Genomic DNA, 26010 nt, shown 5'->3' with positions numbered 1-26010 from the left:
TAAACATAACCAAATATTTTTCACCGTGAAATTCAACAAAAAATAAATCACGGACACGCATATCTTTTTGGTATTTCATACGATAAAGTCAGATATTATAGATTATTCGGCCTTGTAATAGTAGTTAACGTTTCTGTGAACTTATTTTAGTTAGAATCTCTTGAATATCTAGTATATGCCTAATATTGCAACCGCCTGAACGGTAATCTGCTAAACTAAAAAGATAGTAAACAAACCAAATTTTATGAATAAATTATGAATGATGTATTTACTATGCATGCGTATAATAAACGTGTGTAAACGTTTTTAAACATGTTTCGATAGGCATTAGATGCCTCTTTTAAAAGGTGTATTTTAAATACAATAAATCCTGAGAAGTGTTTAACATTTTTAAACTTTGTTTCTGTTATTTTATTTTATTTTAAACATCTTTATTGGTTATTTTTTTTTTTAATTAGATACTCTGTTTTTGCATAAAGTATTCTGTATCTCTACATTAATACTCCATTTTTATAGTTTTATTTTTATTTAATAGACTGATAATAATGATTTTTTTATTTACATTCGTATTGTTAAGAACAGTGAAGAAACGAAAGAAAAATCCTTTTTAAATCGTTTCTTTAGTAATTTAATATTGAAATGTCATAAGCGTTTCACTTGCACGATCCAAAGGAAACGGAAGTTACGATTTATAAAGCCATCGTAATCTGCGGACTAGTCCGTAGAGAAAATAGTTATCATTAAACCACATAGATACCAAAACGTCTAAAATATCTAAATTTCTTACGGTTTCAAAGTTCCTGCAGCAGATCTAGTGAGAATTTGGCGAAAAAACCTAGGAAAGTAAGGATCGATAAGAGAAACGACGATGAATAGCGGAAAAAAGGATGATCTGACAAAAAGGCTTGTGAAACAGTCAAAATATCCCACCCAAGTGACTATTTTAAAGCAGACAAAGGGCATTCGATCATCGCACCCACATTCTATCGAGATATAGGGATTGTATAGAAAGCTATATGTTACCGATCTTATTGCATCGAATAGGTGACAGTCGGTCTGTATTTTCCTCCAGGTATTAAAGAACTATCTGAAAACATTTCAAGTTTCCTTAAAGAAAACCGTATCTTATCTCTAGAATTATTAAGCGTGTAGAAGCATCAAATTGAATTATACATCGATCAGTCAGACTTCCCAGAGCGGATTAAATGTTAACAAAGTATACAAGCGGGTCTTAATAAATTTATCCTCGACTGTTATTTTTATTTTAAATATAAATTTTTCGAGAACTGTAAGAAACCGTACCCAAAAAGTTTCTTATAACTGTACGGAATTCCCTCTGTTCACGTTAAACCTAATATTTTTGAACAGTGCAGGTAGTATACGAGTACGTATAGTGGCTCGTATACCACCTGTACTGTTTTTTTTGCTCTTTTTCATTTTTTTTCCGGTCAATCGGCTTAATTAGTCGGAAATGCGTGCTTCCCAGAGAGAGTTAATCGGTAACAGTTCTTTAATGCTGTTAAGACTTTCAACTGCGATTTATAGTAGCGTAGGAGAAGTCAAAATATCATTTGGACTGATAATAAACAAAGCACACGCGTGTAGTTAACAGTTCTATATTTATAAACTAGATGAACTCCCCAGTGTTCCTCCGACTTTTAGTTCTTATTTATAATCCAGAAACGAGCCCTCAGTCAAAATACCAAAAAGTGTACGCTATAAAAAAATTTAAATTTGCTTTAATTCTGTCCTCAACGTTTTTACTAAAATTCATACAAAGCGTGTAATCACAAAAAAAACTCTGCTGACGTATGATGGTGGAAGAAATTCCGTTTGAAATTTCAGAAAAAGGTTTTTGAAAAATTTGAAGTCTTACGATGCATTTTTTGTTAAATGCATCATAAGGATCAGATTTAAAAAATAGGGGAATAATTTAAATCGTCTCGTTATTTTTCCTGTTTTTAATACGATCTGATCGAGTAAATTTCAAAAGAGGGGAAGGCTAATCGATAAAAGCAATTAGCTAAAAATAAATGCGGTGAAACCTCTACAAAACGGAAACCTCCTCAAAACGCAAGGTTTCCTGAGTTCCGATATATTTTTATAGAAATTAATCTCTTCAAGACGGAAAACTCCGCAATACAGAAACTGAAAAGAAACATAGATTTTTCTTTTAATTTTACTTATTAATCTTGTCCTGTAAAACGGAAAGAAAATTAAAAATGATTGTACATTCCCACGGTTTGCTAATTATAAATCCAGCTGAGACTTTTATTGTTATAAAAATACAGTACTGCAACTGTTGTTTATCTAACGATCGACTATCAGGTGAGGCTAAAGGTGTAGACTCAAAAAATAGTTATCGACTGGAAAAATAAAATTAAAGAAATAACCGCAGATTACGAACCAAAAAATATAAATAATTGCGATGAAACCGATTTATTTTTTCCAGCTTTATCGAACAAAACACTGTATTTCAAAAATGAAAATGTATTGCAGGCAAACAATCCAAAGACAGACTGACTGACTGTTCTGGTGTGCGGTTTTGCGGATGGCACGTTGCTTAAACAATTGCTGATAGGTAAATCTTGGAAGCCTCGCTGTTTCAAAAATGTCGTTCAGATACCAATGAAACGGTACGCTAATAAAAAGTCCTAGATGACGTCTAACATAATGGAAAAACGTCTGTATAATTTAAATGAAAAAACGGTTATCTACTGTTTTTAGACAATGCGTTTAAAGAAGCATTGTTAAAAATGCGTTTAAAGAAGCCGGTTTTTGCACTGAAACCGATAACAATTATGTTCCCGATACGTGTAATTTGCGCAGTACAACAATATTGCGTGAAGTTAAATTTCTGTCGCATAATAAGCGGTCAAACATCGGTTCATGCTGAAGACTACGCGGGTATCGATAGCGATTCGATAACCGAAGAAGGATTTCAGACCGTAGATGAAATTATTTTCTCTGAAACAGGCAAGTTTAACAAAAGTTCAGAAAAAGAAGGACACGGAGAGAACACAGAGAACAAAATTAACAGTTTTGGAGAAGCATTGGGTACGGTCGCACAGCTGAAAGAACTCGCGATTCGTATAAAGTACACGTAAAATGTAAAAATTACTACTTATAAAAATTATGAAAAATAATTACTTATGAAAAATTACTACTTGTAAAAATATAAAACACCCTCTTTTAGTGTAACTGAAAAATTTTTGAAAATTAGCGATTAATGTTCTCTATATGCGGTATAATTTTCGGATTATTCCAAACGTTTATCCTTGTCTAAGTTCATTTTACATTTGTACAATTCATAGCACAGGACCTCACGATTAATTAACTCGATTTTTAAAAACTCTGCAAAACTGAAACTTCTTCAAAACGAAGTTCTTACTCGGTCCCGTCAGATTCCGTTTTGGGGAGGTTTTACAGTATATAGTGTTTCATTTTACTCGCTCCAGACGATTTTCTCATAAATAACGCGCAATAAAAAAACGATCTAAACAAACTTACACAAATTGTAGGGAGATATCTCATGATAATCTTGAATTTGACCTTGTTTCAGGGTTAACACGATTTTTTCCAAATGGAATGACCTATTTTTGAAAAGAGCAGAAAATTTTACATTGGAATATGCAGTCACACATATGACGGACCATTTTTGAAGATCATACGGCTAACCATCAGTGATAGTGTTATACGAGTCGCACGTTTTTGAAGGTTATACGCTATTTCAGGCCATTTATCTCGCAAACTACGGGAAAGAGCATAAAAATAACTTTATACTATAGTACAACATTACCTCTGACGGTTAGCCGTATGACCTTAAAAAAAAAGGCCAAGGTCATACGTGTGGCTATATTTTCCAGTGAAAAATTTTCTGCTCTTTTCATCGGCGGGTCAAAAATGTCAACCCGTTTGAAATCTTATTAACCTTGAAATAACGGGCAAGATCACGATTAAGGTCAAATCCAATATCACCATGAATGTCCCCCAACGGTCTACGTAACTTTTGTTTTGGTCATTTATATGTATAATTCGTATTTTACGAGAAAATCGAAGAATACATATAATGTATATATGGGGCGATTGAAATGAACGCTGTATATTACTAAGATTTTAATCGCTCATCAATTAATCGTTAGTCTACTGAAAATAAATTCATTTTTCAAGATTATTTAAAACCAAGTTATGTTTTTTCGCGGTTAATCGCGTAAAAACAATAGAGCAAATGCGAATCAAGATAACTAACGCGAATTGAAATGAACAACACCGCTGGAGAAAAAGCCCAGTTGTTTTAGTTATACATGGGACACAAAGGTAGCATAAGAATAAATTTTATCTTAACATTTTGATAAATGAATACTGAAATAACATTTTTTCCTTTTACTTTCCCGTCTAGCGCTATAGCGAAACTGTAGCTTTAGAAGAAAAATCACTGTAATCGGTCCAATTTGGGCGTATGCGGTTTTCACCGGATCTTGAAGTTTTGACACCTAACGAATTCAAAAATCCGGATGAAAGTTTTCCGGATGTTCGTACGTACATATGTATGTTAAGACTTGCACTCTGTATATCTTCTCCGGAACTGCTGGGCCGATTTTGACCAAAGTTGATCAGATTACTTCTATATGTGTGGCATTGATGCCGTTAAATTTTCAATTTAAAAGGTCAAGGCGGTGAGGCTGTAAAGCAAGGTCACCCTTAATATCTCGAAATTTCTCGGAATTAAGGTCTTATTTTTCTTACGCGCATCTGTTAACGATAAAAAATAATAATATTTGCATCGAAAATACTGCAAAATTCCACCCCAACCCGCTTTATTGTGCAGATAGTTTATCAGGATAAACCGTTTTCAAATTTCAATAAAGTCAGCGGTAAAAAGGAAATCATTCTATTCGGACCACGAGTTCTTGAAAGTAAACATCGGTACATAGACTTATACAAACGTTCTGATTTTTTTTGTAAGAGAAATGCGCTTTTTAAAAAGGAACGTTTCCACCGTTCTGCTTCATGACGCTAACGTTCACCGAACGAGAAAGTAAATAAAATTATAATAAAGTTATTTTCATAACGTATAATAAACTAACGCACATTCGCGCAAGTAAGGACAATAACCTTTTCCTCGATTAATTTTACAATATGCGTAACGATTATACGACATTGTATGAAATACTACCCGGCCCGTCTAGCTAGAACCTGTGACCTAGGGGCTCAGGTCAGCCCAGGCGAATCCCGGAGCCAACACAGGGGCTTCTCGGAACCAAGGGGCCTACCCCGTGACCGCAGAGCTTGCGTCGCTCACCGTTTCCAATTTGCCAGGGGGACCGGTGTCCAGGACACCCTCAGAGCTTGCTTCGGTCGCCATTCCCACATACCAGAGGGCTACATTCCCGCACTGTACGTTGTCCTCAAGGTCGTAAGAATAATACCGATAAATTATAATTTTACTATTCAGGCTTTATAGAAACCCGAAAAAGAAACTAAATTACAAAATATAGCCAGATCTGCGATTAAGCATCACACAGCTCAGGGGAACGTCCTTTAAACTCTAACGGTCTTCCCAACTACCGGCACGGCAGGTCAGCCCGCCGGTCGGATCTTGTATTTTCTTTGCCCGCCTCTAATCACTAGGTCCGGGTCCAGTCCCGGCTATGCTTTCCCGTATCCCGTCTAGCAGCCGGGTCTCGGTCTTTATGCCTTTTGCCTCTAACGGGAGCATACCGAGAGGCGATTCCACCGGGACTCGGTCTTTTCTTTTTCGGCAAAGGGGTTTGGTAGTCCCAGCGCCTCCTCGCTGCCATCCACCGTCCAAACACGGACAGATGGCCACTCAGCAGGGGGGGCTGTCCCTCATCTCCTCGTCTCCCCGTCATCCCTATCTTTTTTCTGTATGATTGTAGTCGCCAGTCTTGTTAGTTCTTTGAATATGTCAGCTCCAATCGGCATGCGCTCCACGATGTTTTCCACCGGAACGGGATCAGTCACCGTTTCACAACGGTGGCGCTTCTCAGCCCACCTTTGGCAGTCGAACACGATGTGTTCCGGAGTCTCCATTTCCCCAAAGGAGAGACACCCTTCTCCTAGCGCTCAGGTAGACCCGGAATACGCCGCAGCCAGATAGGAATTGGGTCAAACAGAATGTTACTTCTCAAAATTTCCGGTTATCCCATTGCTCGACCTGTCGAATTAATCGGTGTTTCCCCCGTTTTTGCCACGATTCTTCGTGGCAGATTTTTACGATTCTTAACATTCGGTAACTAAAGTACACACACCTTTGACGACGAAAAATTAATAACTTATTTCTTTGCCGTAGCGACAGAAATACAATAATGAAGTAATCTATTTATTATTTCACGTTATTTATTCGATATTATTTTAGTTTATTAAAGGAAAATTTAATTTTATTATTTTGGTAATATTTTTCACTCGATCGATTCGAATCATTCAGTTCAAAACCGGCTCGTACAATGATAGAGACTTACAGTTCACAGTTCATTACATTAATTCAATTCATTAAAATTTGCGCTTCAACAAGCAAATCTCCACTACCACATATATAAAATATATGTATTTTTATAGAATTTTTTCGATGAAACATATCTAAAAAAAACCTTCTCGGTTATGCCAAGAAACAAAGGTAAAAATGCGGTTGTGATCGATCGAGTTTAAGTTTATCCCGAATAAATCCTCTTCTTCTTTGTATAATAGTACATATGACTAAAGGAAAAAAAACTAATGCCCTTGAAGGTGAAACAGATTATGAAGCCACATGAAAGCGTTTTAGAAAGCTCGGTCTGTAAAGTATATCCTGTTACGTATTTATTAGGTAACAATCTTATAAGGATTGAGGTAGGCGTATCATATTGAATAACAAATAACACTAAACAAAATGTTCGGAATAATATAAATATATATATATATATATATATATATATATATATATATATATATATCTTCACTTCATTGTAAACTTCTAACGGAAGTGAATCTAATGAAAATAAATTTTATTTGTCGATGTTTAATTAATTTAAGTTTAATTACGCGAAATCGTGTTTAATTAATTTACAAATTGAGATAATTTATTACAATAGAAATTGAATATTCGAAAAATACAAAGCGGTCTTGTTACTCTTCTCGTTTACTTTTTCTTTCTTTCTTTCTTTTTCCTGTTTAGCCTCCGGTAACTACCGTTTAGATAATTCTTCAGAGGATGATATGTATGAGTGTAAATGAAGTGTAGTCTTGTACGTTCTCAGTTCGACCGTTCCTGAGATGTGTGGTTAATTGAAACCCAACCACCAAAGAACACCGGTATCCACGATCTAGTATTCAAATCGGTGTAAAAATAACTGGCTTTACTAGGACTTGAACGCTGTAACTCTCGACTTCCAAATCAGCTGATTTGGGAAGACGCGTTAACCACTAGACCAACCCGGTGGGTTCGTTTACTTTTCTTAGGAAGAACTTAAAATACGGTCGTATTAATTACAATTACAATACGGTTGTAATGATTTTGAGGTTTTTGAAATATTTTTATCGGCCGAGGAAATAAAAATGTAAATTTTCAATATTAAAAATTACTATTTTTCACATAACATTTTATTCAAAATTTTTTTTTTTAAACCGACGTTTTTCTATACAGAATAAAAAACGTGTACATATAATACTATTTTTGAACAAAAAAACCTGAACTCATGGCTTTAAACTACAGTCAAAAGAATGATGATGAATTCATTTGATATTAAATTTTTTTAAACACGTAGTTTGCACTGACATTATCTTTTAGAAAAATAAATAAAATCAAAAACAAAAAAAAAAACAATTTATAAATATTAAAAAATGTTGACCTTAATAAAATCTATATTGCTGTATTGTAATTTATACTGTCATTCGTCGAGTGACTTTGCCGTGTTACGGTCGTCAACAGCAAAAAAAGTTTAATTATATCACAATAAATTTAATTATCGTTTCCTTTAGACTGGTGTGAAAATACTTCTTAAAAGCGGTTATTCTGCAGACTTTCGGAATTTAGGGGGTTTAAATACTAATTTATTAACTACATAATATGTACGTAGACGTAATATTACGTCTTTATGAAACGCGAAAGAAAATTCTAAAAATTGTCAAATTAATCTACATGCCAAATAAGGGCTAACATTTTTTTCTTTTTTCTCACCCGATTAGGACGTTTTAGACCCGGCGGTTTTCCAGCTATAGAAAACTTTTCAGGTAATAGATATTTCTGTGACAAATATTTATTTTCAAAACTAAAAAAATCAGTAGCCTGTGGAACTTTTGATAAGCCGATTAAGAAAATATCGGTAGTAATTAAAAGTACGGTTATTCTACTAATAGCTGCAAAGAGGAAACTCTGTATAGGTACTTAATGATATGACGATATCGTCGTACAATTGTATCGTATTGGAAGCTTGTACCTGCTGCTTGTAAAACAAGGCACCGGATATTCTTTTACTTCAAGAGTTATTAATCGACGCCCGCATTGCCAAGAATTATTTAGTCATCTTATCTATAAATATGAATTCATCCGCACGTACATTTTCTCATTCGGTTTAGCATACCGGTTATTTAATTTATAAAATCATTATTTGTAGTTTAGGATATGTTTTCAGATTTCTTTTGTGTTTAACACGAAAATAAATTCAGGTTCGGTTAAGAAGTTCTAAAAAAGGTAACTTTTCTTTTGTTATCCTTCGATTTAAAAAAAAGTAAATTAATGTAAGGAAAGACACTGTACGGGTAAACAGAGTACTGATCGAGGAATAAAATAACACCGTCCGTCATTTTTGCCGTAAAGCGATCAATTAACCTTTTACTTATCGATAAAAGTATATGGTGTCTAGTATACCCGTTATCTTTGATTTTCATTTTATCGGTAATTTTTGTTTTATTTCGAAAATAAAATTAAATGTAATATAAATTGAACGAGAGAAAGAAAATTAATATTAAAATAATATTTACATAAAGAATGACGGTCAATGAGAAGTTTAATTCCGGAGTTATACACCAATATAAGCATGTTGGTCCAAGACGTATATTTTTTTATAAGTAAATAGAACACAAAATCATAATTTTATATAAATCTTATATAAAAACGACACTAGTCGCAAAATTATTAGTCTATTTTTAAATCGTAGTGGAATTTATGAACAAATAACAAATTAGTAATTCAATAACCTACACGCTGTTGACATAAGGAAGAGAAATATATATTTTCGAGTATAGAAAATATAAAAATATTGGATATCAACAGAGACTAATTAAAATCCTCTCGCTAACGAAAGAAAATAAAAATAAAACGCAGCGAAGAAAATTAATAAATAAACAAGTGAAATTTGAACGAGACGATTTGAATATGAAAATAATTTATATAATTTAAATTATAAACGGAGGTTTGCCGACTTCGGTGGCCGAGTAGGTAGCGTCTCGACATTTCGTACGGATCCCAGGTTCAAATTCCGGTCAGGCGTGGTATCTTTTCGTAGGCTACCGATTTCCACCGGGTTATTAGCCCGGTGGATGCCCACTGGTTTTATGAAAGAGCGGGCGTTAACCCGCTCTTAAAAAAATACAAATTTATATTTAAAAATATATATTAAAATTACGGTTCAAAAATCCATAAACTACAATTCAAAATCTAACAGATATTGCCTAGATTCAGATTATTACATCATCACTGTCCATAGAAAAGGATGGTGGATGGGTTTGTTTGTTGTATGCGTTCGCGTTATTATTTTAGCTGCTATTGGCGCAGAGTGGACCAATGTGGTGCGCCGGGCGGCTGCGCGCAGCGCAGGAACGATTGATACTACTTGATACGATTGATTTTTTAAAAATTATACTCGTGTTTGGGGATGAAAAATGAAAACGTTGTGGTTAAAGCTGTGTTAAAAAATTACAAATCAAGAAACGGCTAAAAATGTTAGGATTTTGAAGCTTTTAATTGTAAAAGTTTTTTTGTTGTTGTCGGTACGCTAAATTCATGAAGGTTATTTACTTACAACCGGCAAAAACATTTAACAAAATCAAGCGTAATAAAACATAAACCGTGTAACATTTTAACATCAACCAAGGAAAAGGGTATTTTCTTCTAGATCATATAACAAGAGGATTAACGTACATCTTAAATTATGTTTTTAATTAAATTTAACAAAGAAAAACGTTCTGATAAAGTAGAGATCTGTGCAAAAGTACGGAACAAAGAAAATAAATTTATAAAAAGGAAAATATTAATTTAAAACGTTCTGCGAAAATAATGACCGAATTGCAAAAATAGGAACAAATAATCAGAACGTAAAGACTGAACGTCCGGCTTTTGCCGACGATAGCACTGCGAATTAAACAACGAATTAGAACAAGAAGCGATCGACCGATTGAAAGAAGTAGCTGAAGAAAAGGCTTGCAGAATTCCTTTTCAAAGACAGAAACGATAAGTGTCAGTAAATATCCCAAAAAGACAATAGAAACAAAGTACGGCAAAATTATAATCGCGGACCGGTTTAAGTATCTTTGAGAAATAATCCGTTAGTAGAATCGAAACGGATAAACTAGCGATCGAGATCAGAAAACACAAATTAGAACGATTAAACTTTTACAAAGAAAATATTTACGATAAAAATAACCTTTTTATAAAAGCAAAATTAAGGCATTATAGGGCAGTTGTAGGGCCAGTACTCTTGTACGGCGTGGAAACTACAAATATAACCGGAATAGAAAAACTATTAAGAATCGAAAGAAAAATATTAAACAGGATTTACGGTCCAAGATTGAGATCGAGTAAAGAAATATCAGATAAAATTGAAAACCTGGAAGTAACAATAAGAAAACGACGACTAAAATTGTACAGACAAACGGTTCGAATAAACCGATCAAGACTAAACAAACAGATTTTCAATAAACTCTGGAATTATAAAGGTCAAGCTGTCTAAACAGATGAAAGAAGAGCGCAAAAAGTTCAACGAAAATAAATGTATCGATCGAAAAGAATACAGAAATAAAATCTTTAAATTAAAGGTCCCCTTGTAGACGAAAAGAAAAAACTCAGCAGAGGAGAATGGACTGAAGAAAAAGTTAAACGGTCCGAAAGAACGAAGAACTTCTGGAAGAAAAAAACTATTTGAGTGATCCTTGAAGGCTTACCAACGGGATTAAAAAGATATTAATTTTATCGCAACACCCATCGTTTATCTAAATTCCATATTTATTAATACGTTCAAAACGGTATAGTATATTTCCTATAAATCTAAGATTTATTTTAGGTTTATTTGTCTACTCGAATTTATATAGAAGTAACTGTTAACCGTGGCTTCGTCGCGTGGGTTGCACTTAGAATAAGTTTCCAAAAGAAACGTTAGATTTTTTCTTAATTCTACCGTAATTTAAAGTTTAATATTTTGGTGGTTATATCGGCAAACCGACCTATTTACGTTTAAATTTGGGTCTTATCGGAACGACAAAGAAGTATTACTTCGCATCGTATTTTAACGATAAAACGATGCAGATAGTGAACCGGAGTCATCTCCTAGAATACGATCGTTTTGTTGTATTTAGAATGTTCACGCAAAATTTTTGTCAGCCTCCTTCTTTCACCAACAAATTCGATTTTAAAAAACCGTGAAATATGTGATTTTTAGCATGAAAAATCCAGTTTTCAAATTAACGACTAATAATTTTTCCTTTGTCCTTTGCCACCCGCTAAATTGTATTTTTGAAAAATTATAAAATACGTATAATTCTATTTTGAAAAGTGTGTAAATATAAATTTTCACAGCGGTAAAATTTCGGTTTCCGAGATATAAGAATTAATTTAAAAATTCGCCCCTCTCTTCAGTCTCTTACAGATGGAGTTTTCCAAGGTCCTTCCTTAGTCGATGCCCGTGTAATAAAAACGACAATGTACCCTCCAAAATCCGCCTATGTCGGTTACGCATGATGACTGAAATATGTTTTATCAGGACGCTTCTTCTTTCACCGTCGTGAACTATTTACTCCAAACGCTAAATAATTTCGTTACTTATATACCCGTTTTCTAATTGTATTTATATAAAATTACATAGAATTAATATTAATTTATTTATTTATACGATACCGATTTGCATAGTAACAGCACAGTGACACGATGTCAACAGTAAGTGTAATCGTACCGGTAAATGTACGGTCTTAAACAGACTCAGACCTACCGCTCCTGAGACGTACGGTTAATTGAAACCAAAACACCGAAAAACGCCTGTATTCACAGTCTAGTATTCAAATCAACACAAAAGCAATTGCCTTTTCAAGGACTCCAACCTTAAAACACTCGACTCCGAAAATCAGCTGATTTTGCGGTGACGAGTTTAACCACTAGACTAATTCGCCGGGTTAAGATTATATAATATTACAGTAATTTTTATTGTTTGACAGTACCAACGTTTATTTCAATAAAAAAAAAAATATATATATATATATAACAAAGAAACTGATAAATAAGGATGTTACAGATTGAAACGTTTTGTTAATAATGATAGTAAAGGTCAAACAAGAAAAAATGAAAATAAAAAAAAAATAAAAAAATGTTACGAACTTTGACTTTCAATTTCAAATACAATGTAAGACTATGCAATGTCTAATTACTATCACATGTTGTCAGGACAATGCGATAACATGTTGTAATTTGTTTTATTTTCATAAAATCAATAAATATTTTTTATGATTCAACATATTTATCTACACGTTTATGCGTACATATAAAAATATAATTTATTGACGATGAAGGTATGTATATATATATATATATATATATATATATATATGTGTGTCAGAATCTGAAAAAAAAAAAAATATATATATATATATATATAAAACTCATTCATTCTTCTTACAATTTCCGCACTTATTTAGATGGAAAATTAACTATATAGCATATGAAAAATCTCAACCCTGACCGGAATTCAAACCCAGAACTTCGGGATGAAAGACGAGATGCTGTTACTCTACGAAGAGATCGGCAATAATAATAAAAATAAGGAGGTTAGAATGGAGTTCCATGGTGATTAGGCGTGTTTCTTTCAACTCCGTGCTAGTGTTCGTTTTTACGTTCTTTCGGTTTACTGCGCTTGTTTTTGTTTGTTATTGATTTTTGCTGGATCGGTTTGAGTTCAGTTTTACGCTTTTGTTCCCGTTTTTATTGTTTTATTAATTTAATTAAACTTTATTTACATCTGAGTTGTTTACCATAGCAACGTAGGTTAACAGTGACTATTTCTGTTTCTGTTCTTTATATTTTGTTGTGTCGGTTGTAATTTATTATTTATATTTATTATAGATTACATTATACATTTTTCTGGCGTTTTACGTCTATTTTAGTCGGTAAAACTGTATTTTTAAATAATTTGTTTACAACAACTGTTTGTTCTTTCTTTACTGTTGTCGTTGGAAGATTATCCTGTTCGTTTTTTCTGATGTCCGATTTCGAAGATCCGAAAAGTGAAGAGGACGCCGTCCGGTTTCGAGGGGAGCGGGGAGGCCGTTGCGAGGTTGTAGACCTCGCAAATGTTCGTCTGGTGAATCTTGAGTCTGGTCTCTCAGTGAGAGGAGGCTTACCTAGAAGGCTTACCCGAGAGGTTTACCTTCTAGGAAGGGTCACCGTTCGAGCCCGTTGAAGGTGGTATTGGAGGATACCGGTCGGAAGACGCATTTTAAGCGGAAGGAAGATAGGGTTACTCGGTTGGAAACTCGCCGGATTGCCGTAGCGGAGTACGAAAGTTCAGACTCTTCTTCGTGGGATGACAGTCCCGATCTCACGGACCGTTGTGCGGTTGAAACGGAAGAGTGTTTTGTGGTGGGAGGTAAATCTAGCCTTAAGCGACAGAAATCGCCGTCCTCGCCTGCCATCAAGCGAAGATCGTTTCCAGATGATGGTAGTTATATGACTTTGACTGCCGAGTCCGGTGGTGATTCTGGTCCTGATCTCTAGAACTGTGGGGCTCAGGAGGCGTGCCCGGAGCTGCTGACCACGGGATTTACAACCGTCCTGGAAGATCTATGTTCCCGAGCTGAGCTGTTGGATTCTCTCGTCAAACCGTGATCTGAGAATAAGCAGGATGTTAAGTCGACGTCTGCGGCCCTGGTCGGCTTGGGGCAGCGGGTTAGGCTGATTATTTCAACCGGTTGGCTGAATGAACTACCTCGAAAGACCGAAGCGGTCTTTCTGAGAATCAGAGGTTATGTAGCGGTTGTAGAGCGGGAATAAGGCCAGGGTCTGATAAGGCCACCCAGGCGCTCAAAAGAATCTGATCTGACGATATAATCAGGAAACTGGAGGAAGGCATTGATGACGACGAGGTTCCTATACTTGTTGCCAAACACTGAGTCGAGGAAGTTTTCAAGATGTTAAAAACGGCTGATACTTCGTTCACAGACAAGGAAGGACGAGACGTTGTATTAATACATGATTTGGGACCGATTTCAGCTAAGCGAACGAGTAAGGCTTGTCGGATGGCGCCAAGTATCAGGAGATTGGAGGACAAGTCTGAGATTAAGAGTGGACTATTGTCGGTTGACATTCGAGGTCAATCAAGGATGTATTCGGCGGTGAGGAAATAGATGTGGGAGGTACTATCTATACGATAGTAGTGAACTCAGAGGATTTAGATGGGACGATAGCCGACTGCTTTAGGAGCATCAGGAAACTAAGAGATATGGAAATGGAAGCTCCTTTGTGTCCCCGGCTGGTAGAAATAGAGCCATCTTGAAAAGATTACTAGAGTGTGATGATAGACGGGCTGGTAAGGAGCGGATGTAATACACTGATGAGTCTACTGGAGAGCTGAAGGCTCTCCAGTAGACTCATCAAGGCGACAGGGTGAGCCGTCACGTACAATGTCGATAAGAGCTGGGGGGCGGAGCTTCGCTGAACCGTTTAAATGTGTGAAGGAAGGAGTGGACAATAGCGTGGCTGAAGAGCTATCAGTTAGGAAATGGAACGCCAATAAAGGAGGATGCAGAATGCCACGATAATGGTGCCTGGGTTTGTGGCGCGTAGGTTATTCGAAGTTCAGAGGATACAGATAGGCAGGATTAATTGCAGAGTGTGCCGGATGGAGGAAACATTGAGGTGTTTCAGGTGTGGGGAGAATGGCCGTATGGCTGCGAAGTGTGGAGAACCAGACCGGTCTAGACTATGTTTTAGATGTAATGGAGAGGGCCATAAGAGCAGTGGATGTCAGCAGCGGCTAGTTGACTGATTACCTTACTTTCCTTCTTACAACTAGCTCTAGAGCTGTAATTCTAGGAAAGTGGAAAAAACTTTTGTAAATAAAATCTAGAAAATAATAAATAGAATGGAGTTTTAACAAGTGGTTAAGCGACCCACCTGAGTAACATTAAATGAAATATAAAATAAATTCAGTAATCTATCTGTGAAGGACGACCGGATATCAAAACTAAACAAATTGACTAACTGATTCTCTCTTTTCACTAAAAACTCAGAGATAACGAAAAATAAAGTTAAATAACATTTAAAAGTCGATAAATTAAATTATCAACAAATTAGATACTACTGAACCATCAACAAAAGCTACTGATCGATCAACAAAGAACCGAATTTCAGTGAAATTTTGTACAGAGACTCGAGTATATTGGGCGATTTGTTGGTAAAATTTGAAATCAATATCTACAAGGGGTGGCATGATAGTTTTTTGTTTCATTTTTTCAAAATTTTGCAAAACCACTTTATATTAAGCTGACAGTACATAAGTGCATGCTTATCTTACTTTTTTTTAATTTACTCCAAAAGTCCCCCTTCCAAAAAATACGAAAATCTTTTTTATTTATCGCATATTTTTTAACCGATTTTTTTTTAAGGCCATCGAAGGCACAGTAGAACTTCAAGCGACACGGAAAAAAACTTTGGATGCAATATTGGGGGGTGAGAAGCCGATCAAAGTTTAGAAATATCGATTTTTAATTTTTCAAAATTATTTTTGGTTTATTTTAATGTAACATTAATTTCTCACGATATAAGAATAAATAATCTACACCAGGAAAGTATTATCAATTTTGTTGTCAGCTGTTTTTGTATATTCCACATTCGGTAAATTGTAATACCTGAAGGTATTCTACGCAGTCTTTCAGTACTCTACAAAAAAAAATTGTTCGCTTTACAACTTTTATTTTCAGAAACATTTACCTTCAGAATAGTAAAAATTAAATAGCGTTATCCATCACGAAGAAAAACGGAAAAATTATATCTTACAAATTAGCTGATAGAAAAAAAACACGTTTTATAAAAAAATTCATTCGACTTGGTCTTTTCTAAATTATTTCTGTCAATTTCCCGCTGGAATTTAAATGATTCCTAATCAATTTATTTTATGAAAATCCGTAGGATTTACGACAGAAAATTACTTGTAAATTGGTGTTCTGTTTTCCGCATGATTTCTGGAAGAGCAATTTTAACGTTCAGTAACTTCGTTATTATAAGATAGTACTTAATAGTATTTAAAATATTCTAAAATAGAATAGTACCCTATTCTTAAATGTAAATGTATTTAAGAATAGAACTGTGTCTGCCGCTCAAAGTTTTATCCTGATGATCGATTTCATTGTGGCTACAATTAGAATATTAAAACAAACGAAACGGGGTATATTTTAAATGTAATTTTTCCTAATTCCTACAAATGTTTTTTTTTTTTTTTTAATTACTGAAACTACCAACAAAAATACAGAAGAGACAAGATATAAAATGATACATATATATATATATATCTTTATATATAATTTCTTGTGTGCGTGTGTATGAGAACGAACTCCTCCTAAACGGCTGGACTGATTTTGATGAAATTTTGTGCGTGTGTTCAAGGGGATTCGAGAATGATTTAGATTCACAATTTGGTCCACTGGAAAATGTTTTTTTAATTAGTTTTTTATTTATAAGTAGTTGTTGATTTTGGAATGTTTTACATTGGATCCGGCAAACTGCGCTACCATCGCAGTATCGAATATTCAATAATATTCTATTTTAATTTTAGTTTGTTCCGACAGTTGGTGGTGCGATCAAATTGAGAAAAATATTTCGTAATTTTGTGTTATTATTGTGTTACAAAAAATCGCGAGAAAACAGTTTTTTAATAAATAAGAGGCTAATAAATCAGATAGAAATGTAAACAAAGGAAAACCAATCAGATCAATGCAAGATGGCCGCTGTCAAACACAACGACCAATCACAAAGAGCCCGTATGGCTGTTGTCAAGGTAAACAAAATCACAACTAATTAAGTAACAAGTAGGCAGCACTGCGATCGCGTTTAGAATTGTGCGCGTATTGAGAAATATTATATTATTATTTATTGAAATAACGTTTTAAAATGTAATTAAAAAATATGCATTGTGCAAATTTGTAAGGTACAGTATTGAAGTGAAAATGTTTTTCTTTCACAATTGGGTCCGGTAGGCAGAGCTGCGATCGCGTTTTAGAAGTTTTTTTTTTTAATTTTTGGTTTATCAGTCAAACCCGGTAGTTGGTGCTGCGATCGGATTCTAGGAATTTTTTTTATTTTGTAGCTTTTTCGCATATCAGTTATTTGCGTCGTAGCTTAAGTTTGTAAAATAAATTATAACATTTATAAAATTAAAATATAAGTTACTTATAATATAGTTTAAAGTATATTTAAAAAACTGAATTTATAATGTTTTAGCTGATAAATTTTATAAAAAGTTTTCTAAAATTATTTTTAATTTACAATTATCTAAAATCTGGTAAAATAGATGTTAAAATAAAGAATGAGAAAAATTATAAAAATTTCGACTAAAATTTTAACTACGTTGCTTTTTTACAGCGCTGTAATTTTTTTATTAATTGATTAATTAAGCTGTTACATGGTTATGAAACATCAAAATTATTAAATAAAAAAAAAATATATATATGTATAGGAGGTACTTTTTTAGAATGATAAGTGAAAATTAGTAGTAATGTGGATGAAAATTTATTAATTTTTTAATTAAATTTTCATCGGATATCTCAATATTTAGTGAAAATAAATATTAACCGTACTACACATAATTAATCAATAAACCCATTACAAATAAACCCAATACAACAATCACAAACTGATAATATCATACTAATAGTCATTTTAATGAAATTTTGAACTCATTCCTGCTAATTTTAACTTAATTAAGTTACTTATATTTATGTGTGTGCATTTATTACAGAATAATGCCGCATCAGGACAACGTCTGTCGGGTCCGCTAATATACATATATATATATATATATATATATATAAATGTTTTTCTTTCCCGCTATGAATCGTAATCCTTTACATAGAGGTATCAACATACACAAAAACGAATAAATAAATAAAAATTATTACACTAAACCTTCATTTAGCAGTCGATCTTTTTCAAGTTACCTAAATACAAAAAAAGGGAAGAGCAATAACTTTTTCAAAACGAAAAAATACTTCCTAGCTGTATTGCTATTGCGGCTCAAGAATTCGAAATAATATTTTTGAAATCTTTTCACTATTTTCATTTACATAATAGACAGAAACTAAAGAAATCTTTTTTATATTTTATTTCATTCTATTAATTTAAATAATTCAAAATTCAAATCATATTTATTAATTTAATTAACGTTTTATCTGTTATTCCTCGATACGAATTTTTAATTACAACTGAGAAAATAGTTTATCTCTAACATACCAGATCCAAAGATTTGATCCGTATAATAAATTGAATTGAATTGAATTCACTACCGTACAATTGATCGATAAAAACTTTTTTTAAAGGTTTGGGCTTCCGATAAGAAGTTTTGAAAAACTGTATTCCGTAGCGAAGAAAAGCGTCAAAATATTAAATGATACTCATAATTAATTTGTCACCACAAAAAGGTGACCTATTACTACTTATTAACCCTACTAATTTTTAACCCCTTCATTAAAATTGAATTCATATAGCCAGTGTACCCTACCCAGAAAACGAAAAGGGTTAATGGTTATTAAAGGAATAGTTTTTTTTATTTAAAAAATTAAAAACAATTACATTTGAACTTCAACTGAATTTTTTTTTTTAGTTATTTAAACTTTCACAAGTTTTTTTTTTTAATAATATTACGCGGAATCCTACGAAGTATAACTTTTAAATCGTATCAAAATCGTTTAATTGACAATTCACTTAATCACTTTCAGACAATTTTGAAAACAGTCGAATATTATTTGTTATTTCTTTTTTTTTTGCAAATTTGTATATCTTCAATACAACTATGTAATTACAAATACATATTTGGTACTTCTACATGAAAGCGATGCACCTGTTTTGGAATTAAAAGAAGCACAAATATATATATATCATTAAAATTCATCGCTCCGCTTGCGGTATACTTGAGCAAAGGTAATAAATATCTGACTATAAACGCTTTAAAGAGAGTTTTAGGTCAGATTTTGTGCCGTATAGAAGTAAAAACGCTCACATTTTTAAGACACCGCTTTTTTATGTCAAATATTTCCTTCTAAAACTTTGTACATCATTTTTTACCGACCAAAAAAAACTTATTTTATCGATTACGGGTTTGTATACACGTTTTTATAATTTACATTAATAAAATATTAAATTCTAACGATAATAATATCAATTAAACGATTTTATTTTAACCGTAAATCTATTTAACGATTATTTAAAATTATATGAAATACATATTAAGAATACCTTTCATTCTTCAACGTAGTCATCTTCCATTAAAGTTATCCGATATTAAATTTACATAAATAAATAAATAAAAAAACAGAAAAATAAAAAAAGTAAAAAATTTACAGTTGTTACTAACCAGCAAAACCTTATAACAACTGATAAACAACAATGATTAAATCAAGAACAATGTATGAAGTACGTACAAAAGTTGAAATGAAATAATGAACAAAGAGAAATTAAAAAACAAAATCGTTAATGTAAAAAAAAGTCCTTTATTCTTCATTCGTTTTGCGAAAAAAAAATATTTTCCTTTATAGTTTTAATTTTAAATAAATAAAAGAACGATATGTGTTATTACAAAACACGTAAGTTAAAAACAAACACCACTATTATTATGTATAAAAACAATAGTACAAGATGTATCACCTCCTGTTGATCATAAAAGAAAAGCGGTACTTAAAAGGTAACGTATAATGTACGTACGTAGTGTTTTTTCATCATGTAAAATAATAGTTAACAATGAATAAGCAAATAGGTTTACGCGTAATAATTGATTGCCGCGAATAAAATTAATAGAACGATTTCAACAGAACAACAAATTAATAGATCGATTTTATTCTAAGGAAGATTTTTCTTGAATATAAAAACTTCCTTTCTTCATATGAAATTCTAAAACTTGAATATTTTCATTTACGGGAGAAATTTAACGATTAGAGAAACAAACAGCAACAGCGGAAAAGTTGTTTAATAGTATAAATTAAAATTATCTGATGTTCACATCGGCAACCCTGACAGAAAATTCGATAGAATTTCAATTATTAGAACCTTCTTTTTGTTTCAAAATTCTGGTTTCGCTTGAAACGTATACCGTAGAAGAACAGCGTGCTGTGATAAAAGTTTTATTTTCTGAAGGTGTAAAAGCGTTAAAAATTCGCTGGCGGATGTTAAAACGGTACGTTAAAAAGTATATTAACCGCGAAAACTTTTAAAAACGGATCAAACAGTTCAAGCGGCGTATCAAGAACGCACAAGAAGAACAAGCGGCATCGATTTTCATCGTAGCGGAAGACAGGTAGAAATTTCGACTGACGCTTTGCAAAATCGTATAAATGAGCTTATTCGCCAGAAGAGACGCGTAAAATTTTTGAAGTTTGTAACGGGAGTATTTTCACTTCCCATTCGATTATCCACGATAATCTGAATTACCGCAAAATATGTTCGAGGTGGATTCCAAGATGGTCGACTCAAAATCACAAAGCACCCAAAATTATATTTTTATGAAACTAAAATGACGGAATGCTTCTTTAGATCGCATAATAACTCGCGATGAAACTCGGATTCATCATTTTCAGCCGGAATCTATACATTACAGTATGAAACGGACACATCCGAATTCGCCCGCTAAGAAAAATTCAAAATCTACAACGTCATCCGGTACTGCGATAGTAACGGTTTTTTTTTTAAACTAGAAAGGCCCATTTAGAAGAATAACTTACCACGAATTGAACAGTTCTTTACTACCGGTATAAGAAAACTCACATAAAAATGAGATAAATGCCTAAATGTAACCGGGGATTATAAAAGTAGCGTTAGTTTCATTATCGGTGAATAAAGAGTAATTTTTCTATACTGATTTGTTTCTTTAATTAATTAAAAATCCTCGTACAAACAAGAATGTAAGTACGTATGTTTGCTTATATACACTGAAATTCGTTTACAACTCAGAAACGGCTGAACCGAAATAAATAACTCTTATGCCGATTGTTTTTTTTAATTTTGTGGAAAGGTTTACGTGTAAATTTATCCAGACCCCACCGTTATCAGACGTAGATTACGTAAAACATTAAACAGTATCTTGATTTAAGTCTGGTTTGCCTATTTTTACTGAAGTGTAAATAAACTCTTTAACACTCGGCTTAACAAAATTTGCAGAATGAACTTATTTAAACCGTACGTACAAATATTTTGAAATCTAAGCTGTAAGGTGTGTGTAGTGGTGTAATGGACTCTGTCGAAGGAATACGTTTATGTTAGTACTCCCGCGAAATTCACAGTGTGGTGGTTATAGCGCATTCTGTACAGCGATTTTCGGTAGAGTTTTGCGTTTAGTAGTGGTGCGTCTTGCTGCGAAATTTCGTGAGTATTTATTCAGCGGTTCGCTAGTTATTTTAGCGAACAAATATTTGCAGCTTTTGTCTGCTATCGGTATCAAAATACATTATGTAGCAGAAATATTCTAAGTCCAACTCACTTTGGAACCGATGTACGACGTCATCGTAAAGAACACGTAAACAAGCCCTTACAGTTATCTTGGTGTTTTACTCGACGGCATTTTTTAAGTAGATAGATACGGGGAACGTGAATTCCTCGTATCTCTGTTGCATCAGTCCTGATCTCCGAGGTGAACCGGGGGATACGTTTTCATTTCCCGTTCCCCACCCCCAAAAAAATCTGAATTGATTTTTGGGAAGATATATTTTACCTTACCCCAACCGTCTCCAAATAGCGTGCGGGGTGTCAACGAACACGGTTTTTAGCCCGCAAGACATTTCTAGTGGTTATAGTGCGATACTAATCGACGGAAAGACGAAGATTCCTGCCGCCGGTAGAGGCAGGGAGCGGGAAATTCTAAGCAAATGCCTGCGACTAAGGCAAAAAAGACAGACTACAAACCGGGGAAGAAACGTTTACGTCAGGCATCGTCTGAAGAGGAAGAGGCTACTCCGGCAGCGTGTACGACCTTGCAAACCGGTCGGAACACTGCCTGTTTAACCTTAGGAAAAACCTACGGGCCGGGTTACCCAAATACTTCGGATAGCAAGAAAAAGAACTTACAAGGATCTTTAAGATACTCAAGGCGTTTAAAAAAATGTCGTCCCCAACAGTTAGCATAACACAGGCGACGCAGACCGAGCAGGATAAGGGCAAAGACCTAAAGAACATCATGGAGGAAGATATCGACGACGAAGAGCTCCTACGATCAGCGACCAGAAGATGGCCTCAACAGAAGCACTGAAGAATTGGAAATGCACAGAGAATATAGCCGAAACGGAAGGCGACCAGGGACAGTTGTTTGATCTCTCTGGAAAACATCCGGAGGTTACCGGTTCCAATCCCGGTCAGGCGTGGCATCTTCACGCGCTACAAAAATTGTCATTAATCTCATCCTCTGAAGTAATATCTAACGGTGATTCCGAAGATTATGTTATACCTCTAAGTTTACACAGATAATTCTTCTGTATTCTACTTCGTTTTCTATTATACTAAGAAAATTAAACACGAAGAAGTTAATCCAACAAAGTTTCACAAGTAACAAATAATTCGTATAACCTTATATAATGTGCATTTTTTCTTACGATTAATGATTAATGTATTTATTTATAAAGAATCAAGAACGAGAGATGTAGTAAATATTCAAACGGTCATCTTTTCTAAACGCAAATTGGTCGCATCAAACTACACAAAATGAAACAATACGATTAAGTTTTTTCGAAACTGCCGAAATTAATAAAATAAATTATTTTATTATAATATAGTATTACTGACATTAAATGTACAATAATATCGCTTCACCTAAATGTATATACATATAACATATATAATACTTCTTTTTTATTTAATTACATTTGAAATTAATAAAGTCGTATACGGTAACTATTATATTTTGCAGTTTATATTTTTTTATAGCCGACAGTTTTCTTTTATCTGTTACAACAATTATTTAAATTAAATCGCCTAAAGATTGTCGGTTACCACGTAAACTCATTTAAATCGTGTGTGACGTTCTTAATGAAACCTAGCAGGGTTAGCGGTTACGTGATGTTTTTTTATTTCGTCGTTTATAAAATAAATTTTTATTATTATTGTTAAATAAATTACCTTCATTAACGACAACTAAATATAACAAACATGTTAAATTAATAAGTTTAGAAACAAAAAAGAGTTACAACGGTGTCTGTATTTACGTACAATTACAGTTATGTTCTCCGTAAGATTATTTTTATAGCTTTAAAATGTTATAAATTTATCAAATCCGTAAAAAACTGTTATCTAACAGAGATATAAAAATAAATATTACTTAATGACAATTACTTAAACAAAGCTTTCAGTGGGATCCCGTATTAGAAAAAGAATTCAATATAAATATATGTCCTTCTGACTCCCTTCCCCTCCCTCTCGCTCTTTCTCACCCAAAATACCGATATAAAATGAATACAAAATATTGCAATGTACAAAACAATTAGGAATCGCATTGTATTTACTCGGGGTAATATTTTTTAATATTAAAAATTTTAAGCGGTATCTCTTACTCGAATATTTTAAATGAGAAATACATATCGCTTTAATTTTCTTCACAAGACAAAAATATTGACGCAAAACCTCTTCCCAATTCTATCCAAAAAGGAAGTTTTTTAAAACGTTAAAAACTATTAAAATTCCTTTTTTAATCTACCTTCAGTCTGGATTTCATGTAGTTACGTTAAATTGTAATGACGTGTTCAAAATACAAACTAACATTTGCAGATATTTAAATAAATTCATAAAATTCGGATAGATATGCATTAAAAGAGTAGAGCAACAGGTAATTAATTATAAGTCATTTAGAACGTATCTTTGGATAACGCATTCCATTTTTACTTCGGCAACAGATTTATCGTTGATGCTGCACCAGCACGGCTATAAAAGAAAAGTACTGTGGTCGGCCAAAACTTTTTGTTTCGAAGTTTGTGCAATATCGACTTTTTAAGACCTTTTTTTTTTTTGGTCTGTAGTTTGATTAATATCTCCGGATCCGCTAATCAAAAAAGTTGAAATTTGGCTCTATATATATATATATATATATATATATATATATATATATATCCCAGTTTTGGCCTAAATTTTTTAACGATAATCTTTTTTATCCTCGTTGAATGTGATCGCGCCAGATTATCGGCCCAAGTTACCGAAGTAAATAATTAGTGAAATAAATAAGTTATTAAGTCTCAAAAAAACAAGGGAGCCGAATGGCGCTCGTACTTAAAATATCATTTTTTGAATTTTCAAGATTTAAAATCCAACCGGTATTTAGTATTAATGTAGACGACAAGGAAACTCTTTTTTAAAACAAACGGGGGGATGGCCTCAACTAATATACAATCCGAATTAAATCGGTTAATGGAGTTGGCTGGATACACGAAAGATAAGGGTTAATCAAGCTAAGTCGAGCCATGTGACGTTCGGAATGAGAAGAAGAAACTGCCCGCGGGTCCACCTTGATGGCATATTTATTCAGCATACTGAAAGTATAAGGTACCTGGGTCTTCACCTGGACGTGAAGTTCAAGGAAATGTACCGGATGCCTGACCTATCTTTAATAAGTACATTTATACTAGGTTATTTTGAAACCGATATGGACATATGACGTCCGACACAAACAAGTCAAGTGTTGAAATAATAGAGCAGTCTCAGAACAAACTAGCGAGTTTCATAGCTGAAGCGCCGTGGTATGCTAAAAACAACGAATATTTAGGTCTGTGGTACGTCAAGGAAGAAATACAACGTTTTAGTTTGAAATATGAACTTCGGCTAAATGACCACGTTAACCGCTGGGCGACAATCTCTTAGAGAACGGTGAAGATGTTAGAAGACTTACGCGGCTGCACGTCCTTTCTTTTCCTGTTTAGCCTCCGGTAACTACCGTTTACATAATACTTCAGAGGATGAATGAGGATGATATGTATGAGTGTGAATGAAGTGTAGTCTTGTACATTCTCAGTTCGACCGTTCCTGAGATGTGTGGTTAATTGAAACCCAACCGCCAAAGAACACCGGTATCCACGATCTAGTATTCAAGTCCGTGACTTGAATACTAGTTCAGCATGTTTTTTTTGTTCTTTGAACACTTTCTATTACAAAGCGATCGGTTAAATGGCAAGTGACCTTTACACCCTTGTCGTTACTCGTTTATCGCTATTTTTATATTAGTGTTTTTTTTTTAAATCTTGTAACGGTGATTTGAATAGCGTTTACTTGATGTGAATTTGATTATTTGACAACGTTTCGTAAGAAACGGTTTTGTTTCTTAATCGGCAAGGAATATTAACACCCTTGCCGTTCTGTGTTTCTATTGGGGTTTTATCCCATGATAGGTCTGCTTATTAGATGATCGATATTGACAAGACAAGTCTTCTGACTAAGTCGCTCGTGTTTTTAACCGAGAGAGAAAAGTATGTTAGCAGTCGACACCCCTAAAACTTCAAAAAAAGAGAATAATAATAATATAACAAAAAACTTTGATACTTAAAAAGAAAAAGTTAAATAAGAGGGTTAAATTATTAGAAGAA

General features: G+C 33.6%; 1 protein-coding gene across 4 annotated transcripts in view; it reads right to left on the bottom strand.

Moving 5' to 3' along the window:
• LOC142324656 (uncharacterized) overlaps positions 1-26010 on the bottom strand; it is a 249782-nt gene that overhangs the window by 137776 nt on the left and 85996 nt on the right. Inside the window, exon 1 of one of the 4 annotated variants that reach the window (XM_075365523.1) lies at positions 19703-19840. The exons of the other annotated variants lie outside the window; for them this stretch is intronic. Coding sequence (XP_075221638.1) covers positions 19703-19725 — 23 coding nt within the window. The 5' untranslated portion in view covers positions 19726-19840. Of the gene's footprint in view, positions 1-19702; positions 19841-26010 lie in introns of those variants that run through there. 4 annotated transcript variants of the gene reach the window in all.

The sequence above is a fragment of the Lycorma delicatula genome, chromosome 5 (genome assembly GCF_047948215.1).
Source record: "Lycorma delicatula isolate Av1 chromosome 5, ASM4794821v1, whole genome shotgun sequence".
NCBI lineage: Eukaryota > Metazoa > Arthropoda > Insecta > Hemiptera > Fulgoridae > Lycorma > Lycorma delicatula.
Note: the sequence above shows the minus strand (reverse complement) of the source record. Positions and strands in the feature narration are given on the sequence as shown.